Source organism: Dendropsophus ebraccatus, chromosome 12 (assembly GCF_027789765.1).
Source record: "Dendropsophus ebraccatus isolate aDenEbr1 chromosome 12, aDenEbr1.pat, whole genome shotgun sequence".
Lineage (NCBI taxonomy): Eukaryota > Metazoa > Chordata > Amphibia > Anura > Hylidae > Dendropsophus > Dendropsophus ebraccatus.
Window position 1 is genome coordinate 54,151,721 of NC_091465.1, and position 19,380 is coordinate 54,171,100.

At 43.0% G+C, this 19,380-nt stretch overlaps 1 protein-coding gene across 2 annotated transcripts in view; it reads left to right on the forward strand.

Moving 5' to 3' along the window:
- The window catches only part of LOC138769942 (myosin-10-like), a 273,325-nt gene that overhangs the window by 224,341 nt on the left and 29,604 nt on the right, over positions 1-19,380 (forward strand). For both annotated transcript variants that reach the window (XM_069948702.1, XM_069948701.1), the window contains exons 37-41: positions 5,459-5,547; positions 11,120-11,243; positions 13,841-14,049; positions 17,195-17,303; positions 17,497-17,669. In XM_069948702.1, coding sequence (XP_069804803.1) covers positions 5,459-5,547; positions 11,120-11,243; positions 13,841-14,049; positions 17,195-17,303; positions 17,497-17,669 — 704 coding nt within the window. The remainder of the gene's footprint in view (positions 1-5,458; positions 5,548-11,119; positions 11,244-13,840; positions 14,050-17,194; positions 17,304-17,496; positions 17,670-19,380) is intronic.

The window sequence follows — 19,380 nt, forward strand, 5'->3', positions numbered from 1 at the left end:
ATATGCGCAGTCAATGTACCGATAGAAAGAACAGATCATGGCACAAAAAAATGACACCTCACACAGCCCCATAGACCAAAGGATAAAAGTGTTATAAGCCTGGGAATGGAGCGATTTTAAGGAACATATATTTGTTAACAATGGTTTGAATATATTTGTCAACAATGGTTTTTACAAGCCATCACATAGTATAAAATTTATACATGTTACATATCGTTGTAATCGTAACAACTTGAGGAACATATATAACAAGTCAGTTTTACCCCAGAGCGAATGGCGTAAAGGCGTAAAAAAAAAAATACCCTTCAAATAAAAGAAATGCGTTTTTTTTTTTCAATTTCACCACACATTGAATTTTTTTCTGGTTTCGCAGTGTACTTTATGAAAAAATGCAGCCTGTCATTGCAAAGAACAATTAGTGGCGCAAAAAAAAAAGGGCTCATGTGGGGTTCTAGGTGAAAAAATGCAAGTGCTATGGCCTTTTAAGCACAAGGAGGAAAAAAATGAAACCGCAAAAATTAAAATTGCATTTTTATCATGAAAAAGCAATTTGACGCTTTCCCCCCTGTCTTCATTGTTCTCTATGAAGAGGGGAGGGGTGGAGGGAGATGAGGCACCAAAACAGGACAACAAAGAGTTAATTTACAGCTACATCACCAGGCTATCTCCTCTGACAATCAGCACTGACCTCTCTGACCCCTGAATAGGGGCTTTCGCCCTGCTCCCACAGTGTAATCCTTTGTTCTCTGCTCTCTGCTGCCAACTCATCTCCCTTCTTCCTCCTCCCCCCTCTCCTCTTCATAGAACAGATAGAGTCCGACTGATGTAAAACAGTCGAGATTTCCTGATAATGAGCAGTGGATGACAGAAAGGAGGGGGGGGGGGCTGGGAAAAGTCTTTTAAATGCAGATAATGGCATATTTGCCATTAAGTTGGAGAAGATATTCCCACTGTACTGTATTTTCTTGGCAGAAATAATGTGTTTAAAAACCTTGCTGAATCTGGGCCTTTGGCTTTTTCCAAGACATACATACAATCATGTTAGTGATTCGACAAAGTGCAAGACGCAACCCCTGCATGCATCTCTTGGGGTGTTTGATCTGCCTTCAGCTTAAATGAACAGGAAGGGCGATACCCCTGATTGAGTATGAGAGTGCTCTTCCCAACCTCGCTTTGGTCACTCCAAAAAAAATTAACCCTTAGGATATGTGCGGATCACCAGTTGCAAAATCCACAGCTCACCCCTGCTCGCGGCCACGCACATCTCCGCTGGTCCCGTAGGCTTCATTCTATGGTTTGGCAGATTCCGCTGTCCGCCCGTAGAATGAGCGTGTTTAATCTTCGGGTGGACGTCAGAATCTGCCAAACCATAGATGGAAGCTTATGAGACCAGTGGAGATGTGCGTGGCCGCGAGCAGGGGCGAACTGCAGAATCTGCGGGAGGTGATCTGCCGGGATTCCTTATTGTGGACATAGCCTAATTGTGCATTCACATGTTACTGCAGATAGCTGCTAGTAGTAGCTTTAGAAGTTTCATAAATCACATTTAGATGACATCATCCTCTGTGATATATACCCATTGAGAACCCTTCCTATAGCTTGAAAACACTCAAGAAACCTCAAGAGCCATTAAAATGTCACACAACAAGTACCCTATCAGGAACCATTGGGCAAGGGCTAAATACCCTTGTGATATCTTAAAAGCCTCTAGAACAGTAATTGTAATGGGACACAAATGGTAAGATTCCTTGCCACTATTGCCAGGGTTGAAACACCATGGCTATGGTTAGCAAGAGGGGATATATGCTCTTTGTGAACTATAGTCATGAGAATGTGTGTCTGGATAATCCTATTCTTAGGGCTTTGGGTTTCACATTGCAAAATTCAAAATTGACGTATTTTGGATGCTAAAATAGTGCAGTTAATGTGCCATCTTTATCTAGACATTTTCGTGAACAACATGGAGGGGGAACATCTATGTTACAGGTCATGGGTATGGAAAAAGTATTTTTACCTAAGGCTAGGTTCACACTGCGTTTTCAGCATCCGTTTAACGCATCCGTTTTTTGCAAAAAACGCATGAAAAACGGATTGCAAAAAACGGATTCATTTGTGTGCATCCGTTTTTCCATTGACTTCCATTATAATAAAAAACGGATCCGTTTTTTTTGACGGACCAAAACGGACCAAAAAACGTTGCTGACCCTATTTTTCTGGACGTTAAAAAAAACGGATCCGTTAAACGGATGCTGAAAACGCAGTGTGAACCTAGCCTAAGAGAGGAGGTTGCCACAGGTTGAACACTCTTGAATAGGGAATCTTTTTCACAGGTGGGAGTTGATATGTGATTTCCAATTTGTCTTTTTTAACATGTGTATGTTATTGTTTTAATTTGTCATGTGATCATTATTTGCATGGTATGTTCCATAAATGGAAGCTGTTAGAGGTTCAGCTCTAGAGGTTGTGAGCAAGGCGCCAACCAGTGCTTTTGTCTGTTTCTCTGTATTATCTCATGTAAAACAAAGAAAGTTGTGAGGTTTTTACTCCATTCAAGGTGCTGGACTTTTTCTTCAATGCCAGTTCTACTGTTGTATGAGATTTGTGACTGCTTTGCTTTTCTCTATTTGCAATACTACGCACATGGTTTATCTTGCTCATTGCACATTGTGTACAATATGTGGAGTCAACAAAATGTAAGTTAAAAACCTGCATTATGGAAATCATCGGTGATGCAGATTGAGTTCATCTCCTTAGAAAACGTTAAGGATTTTGGTTCTTGCGATTCAACAAAAGATTTGAAAGGTCTTGAACTCCTATGTATATTAAAGGAGTGCAGTGTAAAACATTTTTTCACTAAATAACACACATTACAAAGTTATACAGCATTGTAATGTGTGTTATTTAAAGTTACACTGTCACCCCCGTTTTGCATTCTGACATCTCTACACAAGTGTAGAGATTTTCATACCTTTTTTTATATCTTACGTCATGGTGCATGTTCAAGGAAAAAGTGGTCTTTTATCAACTGCAGATTGTTCTAAGTGGGTGGGGCTTCATGGAAGCAGCACCACTTTGTCCCGCCCACAGCACTACCGATGGCCCCGCCCATCCGTGATGTCATCGGCCCCCTCTAAGCCCATTGGTATGGGTCGACCTAGAGGGGGGTGGGGCCTAGACTTTTAGGCTAGCCTGTTCCAATGGTCGAGAGACTATGTACCTATGATGTCATGGAGGGGCGGGGCCAACTCATTCCGCGAGTATACTGTATCACACTTCCAGGTCCACAGTCGGGGTGGGGGGTTAGGTGGGAACATGAAAGCAGAAAATTCGTCTCCAGCTCTTCAGTAAAATCCAAAGCTTTATTTCAAGGCATCATTAAAAGCACAGGAATTTTTAAAAACACGCCGACGCGTTGCGAGGAATACACCTCTTAATCATGGCAAAGATGGTTAGGTGGGAAACATGCGAAAGGGGGCCATTCATTTAAATAACACACGTTACAATGTTGTAAAAAATGTTTTACACCGCACTACCCCTTTAAGGTACACATACATATCACATGTACATTAAGGCATCTACAAACATATTTTTGGATTAACAATGTCTTTACACACATGTCCTTTGTTGACTTCTGACCCAGAACGCTAGCTCAGGTGTGTTAAGCAATCATGTGGTTTCCACATAGCCCCACCTTTTTTGAGCAGTGTTTGTTCAATGGCGCCATTATCAAATATCTAAATAGGTAACACATTGCATATTTGAAGGCAAAGGGCTAGACCCTGAAATGTGTTGGTGTAATTTTATTGCTGTTTGTATTTTTTAAAGATGTTTGAAAAAAGTTAAATTTTTTATGAAACTTGGAGCTGTGGACTGCTTACAAATTGTATTTGAATTCACTGGGATTATGGCCCGAGCTCTTCTGCTTCTCGTTAACCTGGGGAACATCTATTCATATTTAAATGTGCCAACTCTTATGCTCATAACTAAATAAAAGAGCCAAACAAAGCATATCAAAAAAGTTCTGCACTTCACACAAAAAAGGGAAATCCATCTTTATTATCGACAAAACACTAGATAAGAAATAGCTGTCAGACGAAAGCTTAGCTATCTTATGTTTAAAGCGGCACTATCAGCAGGTTCTGACCAGAGAACCTGCTAATATGCCCCATAAGCTGATAACCTTAGCAGCACATCGCCGTTCTGAAACTTGTCCTCCTCCCCGGCATTGCTGAGTAATCCTCTAATTGCCCCTATGCAAATTATGTGCTTTAGGGCATTTGGGGCGTCTCCCTCCTGCCTCGAGCACCACTGTGTACTGCCCAGCCCGCCCCCTCCTGTGTCACTCAGCCGGCCCAGTTCACTGCCCCCCGTACCACCTACTATGCTTATTCATATATGCATAGTGTCCTCATCACCATGCAACTGCCGGGAAGCTGTCACGTCGGAGATGGGCATCTTCCCGCGCATGTGTGAATCGGCCGGCCTTCTGGGACAAAGTTCTGCGGCAAAGTTCTTCTCATCCCCGAGGTCACTGACATCAGTAAGTATACGTTTATTTTCATCTTGTCATGTGTGTATTTTGTCATTGTAAATTGTATTTAGTGTGTCCCCGTTGAGAGACTGTGCATTGAGTGGATGATGGGGGTGTGCATTGAGTGGATGATGAGAGTGTCATGCACACTCCTATCATCCACTCCATGCATCCACACTCCCATTATCCACTCCATGCATCCACACTCCCATTATCCACTCCATGCATCCACACTCCCATCATCCACTCCATGCATCCACACTCCCATCATCCACTCCATGCATCCACACTCCCATCATGCACACTCATATCATGCACACTCCCATTATGCACACTCCCATCATTCACTCAATGCACATTCCCATCATCCACTCAATGCACAATCTCTCAACAGGGACACACAAAATACAATTTACAAAATAACAATACACACACATGACAAGATAAACATAAACGTATACTTACTGATGTCAGTGACCTCGAGGATGAAAAGAACTTTGCCTCAGAACTTTGTCCCAGGCGAACGGCCGTTTCGCGCATACGCGGGAAGATACCCATCTCCGACAAGACATCTTCAGTCTTTCCTTTATGACCTGTTCCCTGTTCATAGTCTGTTCCTAGCTTTGGCTTCAAAGATCTGTCAGATAAATCTCTCTGTAAACGCACCATTACTCTGCAATGCCGGGGAGGAGGACAAGTTGCAGAATGACAATCTGCTGCTAAGGTAATCAGTTTATGGGGCATATTAGCAGGTTCTCTGGTCAGAACCTGCTGATAGTGCTGCTTTAAAGACATCTTAAGAGTAGTTTGAAGTAGGAAGAGCTCCACTTTTATCTGCAGGTGTACTGTATAATAATATGCAAAGCTTTGTTCTTAGTAATATGTAAAGGATGGTATGCAATATATTTATTTACTTTTATGTTATAGGACTTGGCAGCTGCAGAAAGAGCAAAAAGACAAGCTCAACAGGAAAGAGACGATTTGGCTGATGAACTGGCTAACGGTGTCAGTGGCAAGTATGTGTCGGAATTTCATTTCAGGAAGTGATGGAACATCCTACGTGCTTTTCAGTGTTAAACTGCTGCGAGTTTGATTTACTGAGATTATATTAGTAATGTTCAAGTGCCCAGTCGATTTAGCAAAGTTTTCCAGCTATTAACTAAGCATGGCATGTCAGGTCAGGCAGGACAGCACTTATGCATAAGTACTGCAGAGACATCATCACGTGTTTCTCAACGTCAGTGAGCTAGCCAGGGGGGTCTCCAGTCAAGGCAACAAGCCACAATCAAAAAATGATTGGACTTGTGAAATTCCTTAGCAAGGTATCCATCCACAGACAGCTGCTTCAGGGTATTTGCCCCTCATCAGTGTGAAGTAGAATTCTGGCTATTGGGAGCAAAGCCTAGTAAGTGCATTCAAGGGAATGATCAACCAAAACACTGCAGAGACACCATCCCGTGTTCCTAGATTCACTGACGTTGAGAAACACGTAAACAACCTGCAAATGTCCAGACTTACTGCACATACTTCCTCCAGCGTATAAACGATAAAAACCTGTTGTAAAGATTTTTAAAAAAATTTGTTCTTAGGAAACTATTTTGGTCAAACAGAGTCTACAATCTCACCACGCGGAGATGTTCTCAGAGTGGTGGTCCTATACTAGCAAAGGCTTCTCTTGAGCTGTCATTAAGCCTATCAACTGTCCATAAAGGATCCAACTAATGTCTGTTTAAAACACCCACAGGAGATGGGTGGAGTGCAAGCCAACAGGAAGTAGCGACCCCCCCCCCTTCCCCATATAACACAAAATGCTAAAAATGGTCAGTACTCCAACACCTGTATTTTGTGTTATGTGGTGGGTGGGGCTACCTTCTTTTGGCTTATGGCTCTACCCATCTCCTGTGGGTGTTTGAAACAGAGATTAGTTAGATTCCTCATGCCCAGTTTGTGGACTTGAAGGGTACCTATCATTTAAACCTGGGGTCTCAAACTCAATTTACCCAGGGGCCGCTGAAGGTAGAGTCTGGGTGAGGCTGGGCCGCATCAGGTTTTCCACAAGAAGGGGACTGGGGGGTGACACAGGGGACTGGGGGGAGCAGGGGGGTGACACAGGGGACTGGGGGGAGCAGGGGGGTGACACAGAGGACCAGGGGTGACAGAGGGGACTGGGGGTCTCTGAGAGGGGACTGGGGGTGACACAGGGGACTGGGGGGAGCAGGGGTGACAGAGGGGAGCTTGGGGGTGACACAGGGGACTGGGGGGAGCAGGGGGTGACACAGTGGACTGGGGGGAGCAGGGGGGTGACACAGGGGACTGGGGGGAGCTGGGGGTGACAGGGGAGCTGGGGGTGACACGGGACTGGGGGTCTCTGAGAGGGGACTGGGGGTGACAAAGGGGACTGGGGGTCTCTGAGAGGGGACTGGGGGGAGCAGGGGGTGACACAGGGGACTGGGGGTGACACAGGTAACTGGGGGTCTCTGAGAGGGGACTGGGGGTGACACAGGGGACTGGGAGTCTCTGAGAGGGGACTGGGGGTGACACAGGGGACTGGGGGGAGCTGGGGGTCACTGAGAGGGGACTGGGGGGAGCTGGGCCCTCTCCTCTCAGTCGCACATGCAGCTCCTCGATCTCTGGAGGAGGAGGCCGCGGGGACTGCAGGGTGAGGTGATCGCATCGATGCAAGTCCTGGGGCTGTAAAGCAGGATCGGGGGTCTGCACTGCAACGATCACCTTGCAGTCCCCGCGGCCTCCTCCTCCAGAGACCGGGGAGCTGCATGTGCGGCAGGGACGCTAGGGGGCGGCGGCTCTGCTAGGTGGCTGTAGGCCCCTGCACCGCTCACCTGCCCCGCACCGCTGCCGCACACCTCCCCTCACACCGCCGCTGCCGCCTCCCACCTATCTGTCGTCTTCGGGAGGCCGGCCGAACAGCTGCAGCCGTCCCTGATGCCGGCCCCCCTCTGCCGCGTCATCAGCTGCTCAGCCGCGATTGGCTGAGCATAAAGTTAAGCTCAGCCAATCGCGGCTGAGCAGCTAATGAGGGCCGCACTTACAGGAAAGCTACCATTGAGGTGGGGGCCGCAAACTAGTGTCCCGAGGGCCGCAGTTGGCCCGCGGGCCGCGAGTTTGAGACCCCTGATTTAAACAAACTTATGATGTGTCTTAGTGACATGTCAGAGGTTTGTATCAGTCAGGGTCTGGGTGCTGAGATTGTTAAAATGAAGGGGCAGAAGCGCATGCTCTGCCTCTTCATCTCCATCTCACTGCTAAAGTGGCAGTCGATGGAATTATACTGGAGCCCTATAGAAGTAATCACTGTAACAGGAATTCCATAGGGCTCCATTATAATTCCTCCAACTGCTACTTTCGACAGAGATCAAGAGGCAGAGTGCGCATGGCTGTGCGTGTCTGCCTCTTCATTCTAACAATCGTGGGGGTCTCAGCACTCGGACCCCGACCAATACAAACCTCTGACATGTCGCTATGACTTGTCATAAATTTGTTTAAATGATAGGTACCCTTTAATGAGAGCCCAAGAGAGGTCATAGCTACAGGAGGACCATCTCTCTGAGGGTACCTTGGCATAGTGAGATAGTAAATTGAGCACCATAGTGTAATAACGTTCAGACAATATGATGTGGTAAAAGGTGAGGTCAGTTTGACCTACCTGAAGATGTTGTACTGAGAGCACAACATCTATAAGTGCATAAGTTCTCGACGGAGAATAATGGAGGATTCAGTGCTGAGGATCCTGTGGTTGCGTTCAGAGGTTCCAAGGCGGCACTGTAGTGCTTCAAAACATCACTTGAATCAAGTAGATGTATGATAAAAGTGGATTTATTCAATATCACCGTGTCACAACCTGTTTCGGGGTACCAGGTTCCCTTTATCAAGTATACAGGATAGTATGTATGGAGTATGGGTGTATGGAGGATACAAACAGGGTTTAAAAAGGCAAGGATTTGGCAGGCTTGGATAAGGCCTGACTGATAAGACTGATAGAAACAATTTTGCTTAAAAACATGAAAAAACAAATGTCCCGTTCATATTAACACAAAAAAATGTATATGTATAACATAAATGTATGTGGATACCATTATATGGTTAAAAGAATTGATAAAAACAAAATAAAATGAAGTAAATAAACACTCATTCACCAGCTATGTACGACGATCCCGCAGCTGCATCGCCGACAGCCTCTGCCCCGATGATACCATTCTGGTACCTGTAGTTCGCGAGCAACCAGCACCCTGCGACTCGTATTTCGTCAGCGTCCCTAGCAGCAGTACCGCTTCAAAATTACACCATCCGGTGCTCCCTTCTTAGTGTGTCCTTTCCTTTGATGTGTGTGCAGGAACTGCCACACGCCACCAGCAGCCCCTCTCTTTGTATGACAAATCGCCACATCATAAACCTTATACACTATTTGTAATAAGTATGAATCAAGATGATGATCATTTTATATCACATATATCATTTCATTCATTCTTTCAGGTGCTTGGACTTGTTTATACTTCAGATCATGTGATTGGCACACAAATCAAGCCATACATACTTGGTTAATGTGTGTTTATTTAATTTTTTTTAATTATGTTTTTATCAATACATCTTTTAACCATATAATGCTACCCAAACATTTTTTTGTGTTTTTATAAATGGGACATTTGTTTTTTCATGTTTTTCTGGAAAATTGTTACAGAATCTGCAAATTTGTTTTCTGCAGATCAGTCAGGCAGCGTGGCCTTATCCAAACCTGCCAAATCCCTGCCCTGTTTGTATCCCCCAAACCATACTACCCTGTACACTTGATAAAGGAGACCTGGTACCCCGAAACACATTGTAACACAGTGGTATTGAATAAATCCACTTTTATCATACATCTACTTATTTCAAGTGATGATTTCAAGCATTACAGTGCCACCTGAGAACTCTGCCTTGGAACCTCTGGACACCACCTCAGAATGCTCATCACTGAATCCTCCATTGTCATGATGAGATGACACTGTTTAATCAAATAGTTTGCTAACAACCTCTTCTTAAAATCTTTAGAATATGTTTTTATCATACGTACTCTGGAGGGAGTATATGCGGTAAGTCCTGGCATTTGCAGGTTGCTGTTGCACTTTCCTCTTTATGTCATAGAGACATTTAAAAAGTTTTGATTGGTCTGGATCTGAACAAGCGAGAGAGGATGCGCTACAGCACAGTCCGCTCTTACTCTATGTTAGAATTTTTTTTTACCTCATAATGTAATAGCCCTATTTCACGGAACGATTATCGTTCATAGACTCGCTCCAACGACTGCTCGTTAACGAGCACTTAACGATTTTTTTAAGCGAACGATAACACATAATACGTGTGGGAACGTGAACGATATCTGTAGTGTAACGATTTTTTTGCGGTCGTTACATCGTTACATGGTCGTTTAAAACGTGGGGAAATGTAGGTAGACATTTCAAGAACGACTGAAAGATTTTTTTATTCAACGAAAAGATTAGCGAATTATTGTTGAAAGACCAACAATTTTTTTTCAACATGTTGAAAAAAAATAGTGAACGACTCAACGACGATTTCGCTGTTGTCATTCGCTCGTTTACAGCTATTCCACAGAACGAATATTGTTAACAAGTGGTCGTTTGAACGATAATCATTCGAAAAAGTTCCGTGGAATAGGGCCTTAAGTCTGTGGAGCATGACTGTTTTTTTTTCTTACACAGAGTGGGGAGAGGACTTACTGCAGCATGGTCCTCTCCCCGCTCATTCTCCTGAACATTTAGACCCAGACCGATCAAAACTTTTGACATGTCATAGACAGTGTAATAGAGACATGTCATATGATGACCGGTACACTTTATTCATTTTAGTAAGGGACATGGTGGGAGATGGTAGCAGCAGGACAGATGGTAGGAAGCACAGGCGGCAGGGACCAAGGGCAGGAAACATAGAGAGCTGGGACCACACATTGACAGTAGGGAAGCATGCAGAGTCTCCAAAAAGGACAGGTGTCAAATATATAAGGAAGTTGACTGTGCAACTTTACCAATTACAGACGCACAGGTCCCAATTAGAGACCTGTTTCACCGCTGCTAGTAAAAGGGGTCTCTTTGCCATCACTTAGCCTTCCTGTGCCCATGTGGACAGGGGGTGTTGGTGTAAATCTGTATCAAGCTAACCTTACGTATTCCTAGTGAAGTGCGGAATGTCACCCCCCAAGTATAACATACTTTGCCCCCCTGTGCAGTGTTTTATACTCTCCTGTCCCCTGATGTCCTCAGCAGATGTCACTCTGGCATGTGCTTGTCAGGTCTGTCTCCTAGTTTGAGGTGGAGGCAGCTTATTACCTTTCATTCTGTCTCTTTCTCATGCTGGGAGCGCAAAGTCTTGTTGCATTGAGCTGGAGGCTTCTTACATTGCCAACCCCCGCACACACAATGCCTGAATATATTGTAGCAAACTGCATGGGGTGTCCTCCCCCCTTAATACTAATTTAGTAATAGTAATTTCTGAATAAAATACATTTTTAAGGGGAAATGCATTAACATAATCCATAAGAAATTCCATATCACCCTCATGGATTTTATTTCCTGATAGATCAGCACTTTTGGATGAAAAACGTGCACTCGAAGCTAGAATTGCTCAGCTCGAGGAAGAGTTGGATGAGGAGCAGAGTAATATGGAGCTTCTTAATGACAGATATAGGAAATATACACTGCAGGTAAGATAATATAATATAGTAATAAAGTGAATATCTAGTTTACATTCGTGATAGTGCTACAGGGATGAAAGGATATGCAAATTAACACTTACACCACCTTTTTAAGGTATTTTTTCTATAAAGTAGAAAAAAAAACACGATTGACATGTCACTGACCAATCAGTGGGACCAGCGGGGATGTTACTGATTGGCAACAATGGCCATGATGAATACAAAAGATACATTGCCATAGAAGTCAGAGGAATCCCGGCCGTAGTATATACACATAGTATACACTCCTGCCAGGATTCTAACCGGCCGCACGAAAAACTGACATGTCAGTTTTGTGCGGCCGCTATTCATTGAATATCGGCCGCACAGACATGTCTGGCCACACTCTCCATTGTGTGCTATGGTGAATTAGGATGCGGGCACCCACGGATGCACCTTCATCCCAGTTCAGCATAAACCGAAATTTATCCGGCCGGTACTGCACTGCATCAGCCAGGATGAACTTCACTGACACCGCCGTTCTGTGACTCAGTCGGGTCACAGAACAGCTGGTGTTTCATGTAGTGTGAACTCGGTTTTTAACCCCATAGAAAGTTCCCAGTAAGGCTAGGTTCACACTGCGTTTTCAGCATCCGTTTAACGGATCCGTTTTTTTTAACGTCCAGAAAAATAGGGTCAGCAACGTTTTTTGGTCCGTTTTGGTCCGCCAAAAAAAACGGATCCGTTTTTTTTTATAATGGAAGTCAATGGAAAAACGGATGCACACAAATGAATCCGTTTTTTGCAATCCGTTTTTCATGCGTTTTTTGAAAAAAACGGATGCGTTAAACGGATGCTGAAAACGCAGTGTGAACCTAGCCTAAGCAACAGAACGTGTGGGGAGCAGTGGACCCCGACATGGACCTTCTGACAATTTGGTGATATTTTGGTTATTTGTTGGTTTTACCTGCCCTTGCAGGTTTTGCACATCTTTTGGTAGTTTTTCTATCTCATCATTGTTTACAATAGTCGGGTTTACTTATCACATCAGATTCATTGGTTAGATATGGTCCTTGCCATTTTTGCTTGTCGGAATGTCCTGGGGGCTTTTCCCTATATGTAGTGGGGCCCGCTTGATGTATTTTGTGTTTTTTAGAGGTTTTTAACTGTTTATGTCCCAGTGTGATGTTTGTTATTTTGATTTATGTGAAATAAAGATACTTATTTTCTTCTTTATTTGTTTGGTGTGCCAATGAGTACATATGACAGGCCTTCTCCTTCTGTTTTGTTGGTACTATTTATATTCCTGTCATCTTCTGAGCACCCTGTAATTTTGGCGGTGCATAGTCCACATATTTTTGTCATAGTCCGGCATCAAAATGTGCAATCAGGCGGTGGGGAAAGCAAATCGTATGCTGGGCTGTATAGCTAGAGGTATAACCAATAGAAATAGGGAGATTGTGATCCCGCTTTATAGAGCTCTGGTGGGACCACATCTGGAATACTGTGTCCAGTTCTGGAGACCTCACCTTAAAAAGGATATTGTTGAAATAGAACTGTTCCAAAGATGGGCTACAAAAATGGTGGAGGGTGTCAGGCATAAAACACATCAGGAAAGACGTAAGCATTTGAATCTGTATAATCTGGAGGAAAAAAGAAAGAAAGGGGGACATGATCTAAACCTTTTAATATGTTAAAGGACTAAATAAGGTTCAGGAAGAAAAAACTGAACTCAAGAACAAGAGAACGCAGTTAGAGCTTAGTTGGGGGAAAGATCAGAAGCAACATGAGAAAATATTACTTTCCTGAAAGAGTAGTAGATGATTTTAACAAACTTCCAGCAAGTGTGGTAGGTAAATCTAAACTAACAAAATTAAAACCTGCCTGGAATAAATGTATATCTATTTTGATAATAAGAAAGGAAATACTAAACGGGCAAACTAGATCGACCAGTGGTCTTTTTCTGTCGACAGTCTTCTATGTTTCTAGTAAACCCTTCTAACACCATAGATTATCCCACTGTAGCAGTAATGTAGTAACCCCACTGTAGTAAATCCCTTCTCCCAATAGATTATCCCACTGTAAGGCAATCTGAGCGGCCCACATTGCATTTTCCCAGTCCCATCAGATTGCCAGTCTGGGTCTGGCTAGGAATGTGTGCCAAGCCAGAGATCTCTCCAGAAGAAGAGATCACCCATGTGTAGAAAGCTGTTTTGGGTGTTATCACAATATTGCAGAGCAGGGGGCTGGCTGGCTAGTGAGAGGGCTATCATTATGGGACAAAAGGGCTTATGTTTCTCCTTGAGGAGAGCTACATAAAGACATATGGAGATTTACAAGCCATTCACGCTACACTGGGATTTCTACACTACACTAGGATATGCAAAGAAACTCTCACACCACATTTTTAAGCTAGCTTTGGCTTTAAATTCAGTGTTAACTCCAACAAGTCTTGACTGGGAATGTGACTACAGGAGTGTTATTTATGCATGTAGAGATTAATACAGTTATCTGATGAATGTTTCCTGTCCTTTCCCTCCCTCCAATTTTTCCTGGCACCAGAATTATCTTTTAGATCTCCACTATTCTATCATATATTCTATTACAGTACTTAATACTTTCAATAGGTGGAGACAATGACCACTGAGTTAGCGGCAGAGAGGAGCTTCTCCCAAAAGGCAGAGAATGCACGTCAACAAATGGAGAGACAAAACAAGGAGCTCAAGGTGAAATTAAATGAGATGGATTCTACAATCAGGTCAAAATACAAGATTACTATTGCTTCCCTGGAGTCTAAGATTGCACAGCTGGAGGAACAAATGGAACAAGAGTCAAAGTACGTAAACATATAATACTTTGTGTGTTACAGCTCTCTCTGAGAAAAGACCATGTTGCTTTTCATAATCAGTTCAAGTTCAGCTGTCATTTTCTAAACTGTTTCTGTAAGCCTGCATTTATTTGCTAAAAATTAAGTGGCATTTTGCAACATATTATATACTGGTAACAAAAAATTACAGTAATATAACATGAACAAAATTACAGTTGTAATAACATATCATGTAAACAATTGTAGAATCTCCTTCCCTCCTAACTGGTGGTTCTGCACAGTATGTGAAGAATCTGAGGGGGAAAAAGCTTCTCCTATCACCATTGGCACACAGCAGTAGTTGCTGTAAGCCGATGGTTGCAATGGCAACTGGGAGTCTAACAAATGCTCCAAGGGCTGCCGTGGCTATACTATGTATTAGGCTGTCAATGTTACACTGACAGGCTACAGTGTGGTATCACAATCCGCAACTGTTACATAAATTGAATTACATTATCTCCCCTCTTTGCTGGAGATGTTTGGGAGCAGTGGGCTCTGTTTACCACCTTTTCTGGCTCTGCCTGGCCATAAAACATTCCTGGGCTACTCTGTGCAGCGTTGCCTCAGCAATTTTGCAAAAGCTGGTTCCGTGTGATCCCACAGTGTGTTTGTTGTATATTACCCCTATGACTTTAGGAAAAAGATCCACCAGACTGTTACAGATTTTGATGGCAGCTAAGACCCTCATTGCTTGGCACTGGAAGCAGCAGATTACTCCCTCATTTATAGATCTTGTAACGCAGGTCAAAGAGATGGGGTATGGAATAATAAACTAGAGGCGTTTGAGAAGGTGTGGGCCCCTTGGGATGCTTATTCTTTCACGCAAGGATTTACCTGTTAGGTACCTAGTTTAACCCCCCCCCCCTCCTTCCTTTGTGTTCCTGTTTGTCCCTGTCTTGTTTTTGCATTTTACTTGTTTTTGTTGCTTGTATTGTATTCCAATGCATTAGATGAAAAAATTAGATAATAAAAAAATAATAATAATAAAAAAAAAATTAAAGCACAACTCTGGGCAAGGGGAGGGGGAGTCTGAAAGAAATAACGTGCAGACACCTCCCTGGCTTCAGTCCTGATGCCCCATACCGCAACTGGATGAGCAGGCCTGACATGTCTTTTCCCAGGTCCCTTTTCTTACCAGGAAGTGTCCAGGGACCCGGGGGACCAGAGCGGTGGTACAAAGAGCTGGAGGTGAGTGCACGTTATTTTTTTCAGCCTCGCCCTCACCGGCACTTTTACAAAAAATCACCTTGCCCGGAGTTGTCCTTTAAGGCCATTGTTTCATTAAATTTTTTTCACCCAAAGAGCCCTAATAAAAACTATAGCAAAAAAAGCCATCATACATGTTCATGGCAAAAAAAAAAAAAAAAAAAAAAAAGTTACACCTCTTGGAAACAGTGACACAAAAATAAAATTTTCATTAAAAGGCTGGGAAAAAAACACTAAATTACAAAAAGAACTATACATACTTGGTATCAGTCCATAAATTGTTATACATCTTCTCCTATATTGCCAATTACCATTCCATGAGCTTTTTTGGCTTGTTGGACAACAGAACACTGGCAACATTACATTCGTAGCTTCTATCAGGAGACCATGTTTCTTGGGAGGAAGGCGATTGTACTAAAATGGATGACTGATTTAGTGAATTCTGTTACTCTTTATGAAATTGCGGTGTATCAACACCATCAGTGGCCTCAAAAGTTTTATTAGATATGGAATGTTTGGAACCAATCCTCTCTCAGCGCTGTACACCCCTCCAGTTTATCCCCTTAGCTGTTTTGTTAAACTGTCAGCTGTTTACTAAATCTGTAGTCTCATTTACAGTAAGTAACCATTTTACGTTTAGCTTTATATTGTGTTAGGCTATGTTGACACTACTTAAGTTACGTAATAATCACAGCCTTTGTAACAACGGCCGTGATTACTATGGAACTTATTTTGTGCCGCCTCCTAAGGAATCCTGGCCGGAGTGTATACACACATTATACACTCCGTCCAGGATCCCTAGCAGCGCCGCAAGAAACCACAGAAAACCTGTCAGTGCACACAATGGAGGAGTTCAGATGCGGGCGCGCACGGATGCGCCCACATCCGAATTCAGTGGCAGTACCTGCCGGGATGATCTTCTCTGACACGGAACGGCCGGTGTCTTACGCAGTGGGAACATAGCCTTACATGGTTTTTAAAATGCTTTTTTGATCTTTATAGCCACCTACTGTTCAAATGATGTACCATGATACATGTTTATTTATACAACTTTATTGTTTTACTAAATTACTAAAAAAAATTTTTGAATATTGTTAAAGGGGTCCGGTTAGGTAAAATGTATGTTGAATCATTACCCCCTACTGGAGACTAACAATTCATTCCATACAGTACATGTCATTACCTTTCTCCTGTCTCCTTTCCGGTAATGGTAACTAAATTGTTATATACGCTGCAGCACAGTTCGATTATAGTGCCTACCCCCTTTTTTAATACTTTAAATATATTGCTATATCTACTTTCATGGGGCAGCTCCAAACTTAATCTTTCTACACTTCAGAGGCCCAAACGATCAGTAGGATGGACTCTATCTGATTTTTGAGCCACCGGGTGCCTGCCCATATTGAACTTCCCAACTCCAAATGCCACATAGCTTATGCCGTAAGAACATGCTGTGTGTGGGATTTTTGGAAGAGATGTTTCCCATAATACCACCTGGTTGTTACCCCATCTTAAACTAGCTAGATTGGTATGGAAATTGGTTAAAAGATTATCCCAGTTCCCTAACATAGTAGTGGACATGGCCTTATGGGATAACCCATACTTTCCTTTGAAAGCTTTCAGCATGCTGCTTTCTGCTGAAGACATAGAAAACTGTATCTGAGCTGTTTAGTTGTCTCAGCTCTCAACCCCCTCCCTTCTGAGATGGCTGAAGTGAACAAGTTTCTATCTGCAACTTTGTCGCAACTATGTAATGCCAGGATAGATGATTCAACTTATATTTTACCCAACCAGATTTAACTTTTAACCCTTTTAACTTCTTTTTTATTATTTGCAGCCCAATTGACAATAAAATAAGTTTACAAAAATAGAAAACAAGTTATATGTCTATGTGGTTTTAATTTGCAAGGGAGCGTGTTTTGGCTAACAAACTGGTGCGACGTGCTGACAAGAGACTAAAGGAGGTCCTCTTACAAGTAGAAGAAGAGAGAAGGAATGCAGATCAGTTCAAGGATCAGGTAACCTCTTATTTTTTTCTGTTTTCAATCATTTATTATCAATTTCATTTTTACCCATTGCTTCCTGTGCTGCACATGTACACATTAACCTGTTTTAGAATAGAAATAAAATTTGTGCCATAAGTGTTAATGCAGACTCAAAGGTTTTTCTGTAATAAAGGGATGAACTATAAAAATTTGGTTCCTTTTTTAGCTGGAGAAAGCACATATCCGCATGAAACAGCTGAAACGCCAGTTGGAGGAAGCTGAAGAAGAGGCATCAAGAGCAAACTCCAACCGCCGCCGACTGCAGAGGGAACTGGAAGATGTAACAGAATCCGCAGAGTCTATGAACCGAGAGGTGACTACACTTAGGAGTCGGTTAAGGTAAGTAAGGTGGAGAGTTCTTTTCAAGTTGTTAAAGTGGAAATTCAGTTAAAACAGTCCTCTTGTTTGCTAAAGCTATGAGAAGTCTATTATCTTGGACCACCACAGACTTCCAGAATGAAAGAGCATAAATTGATCGCACAGGGTCTTACTGTTAAGACCCCTGCAATGCTGAGATACAGCCAGGCAGAAAGTGGATGTCAATCAATTCCAACTCTTTCGCTTCATTGTGGTTTGCGGAGTGAAAGTGTAGGATGTTTGGATGGCCAGGAAGTGGATCACACTGCAGAACTCTCTTACTGGCTGCATTTCAGCTGCAATCAATAACATCAAAAGTTATTAAAAATTACAGTAATGCTTTATACATATTTGAAATTAATCATTTAAGAAAAAGGGTATTGTGGGAAAGAGGAAACTCAAGAAGAGGCATCAAGAGCAAACTTTAACTGCTGTTGACTGCAGAGGGAACTGAAAGATGTAACAGAATCTGCAGATTCTGTGTACTGTTGCAAAGAGGAAACCAGGGGAGAAGTGGGGGAGAAAACAGTAAAAACAGTAACCATTTACATATACATATATGGTACACAACTGATTTTACCAACTTTGCTTAGTGCTGAAACCCCTTTAAATCAGTTTGGCTGTCTTTACATGTTTCTTTACACTGAAAATCTGAAAACATCTTTTGTAAAAAAAAGTCAATATAGACACTGTACATGGGAGAAAATATTAGAAACTGGTTCCTGGGGTTACTATCTTGTCAGTCCCTCAATATATAGCAGAAGAAGACTGAGTGCAGTTGGCGGAAACGACAACATGGTGATCATAGTGTATGGGTATTTCAACTTAAGAAAAAGATACCTGAGACACAAATTTAGATGTTCACAGGTCAATTAGGGGAGGTACCCCTAATATAATACACATTGCCACCACGCATCCATGATCTTATGTTGGAATAGCCCCTAAAAGAGGGAGTGGCAGGAGGCAGGGTGGAAAGGCTTGTACACACCGAGATGTTTCTGAAGGGAGCAAAGACAAAACAAAACAAAAAAGTAACAGAGGAAAGCAAAGGGGGAAGGGGTGTGTTTGATAATCCAGGGATGGAGAAGTGTGGTATCCTTAAAGTGTACCTGTCATTATAACTTTAAAAATCTAAATCAACAGTATTTGTGAAATAAAGCAAGTTTGCAATGTACTATCATGCTGTAAAACAAAGCTGAACTTGCCTGAAATCCAGGTCCAGTCTCCTGAAGGCAGATCTTCTGACTTGCTGGTGCTGGTTGAAAAAAAACCCACAGGACTAAACACAGGAATTCCGGCCAGTACAGAGTCACAGCTCATTGTGTCCATCAATCACATGACAGCCTTCTCTGTGAGCGCGCAGATGGCCCGGGAAACACAAGATTTCCTGTTTTCTGACTCTTTGAAAAACTAACTAAAAGAAAATAATGAATGTAAATTGCAAACTTGCTTTATATCACATTTAGGGTGCCTTCACACCAACCGGATCCGCAGCACATCTCACTTCTGCGGATTCGCAGCGAGATCAGCTGCGGATCCAGTATCAATTCACCCCTATGATAGCACATACTCACAGCGGGATTGACATCCCGCTGTGAATATGTGCTTTAACCCCCCGCTGTCCTGCAGCCCCGCCGCATCCCCCATCCCCGGCCGCATCAGCCCACATCCCCCATCCCCAGCTGCCTCCCCC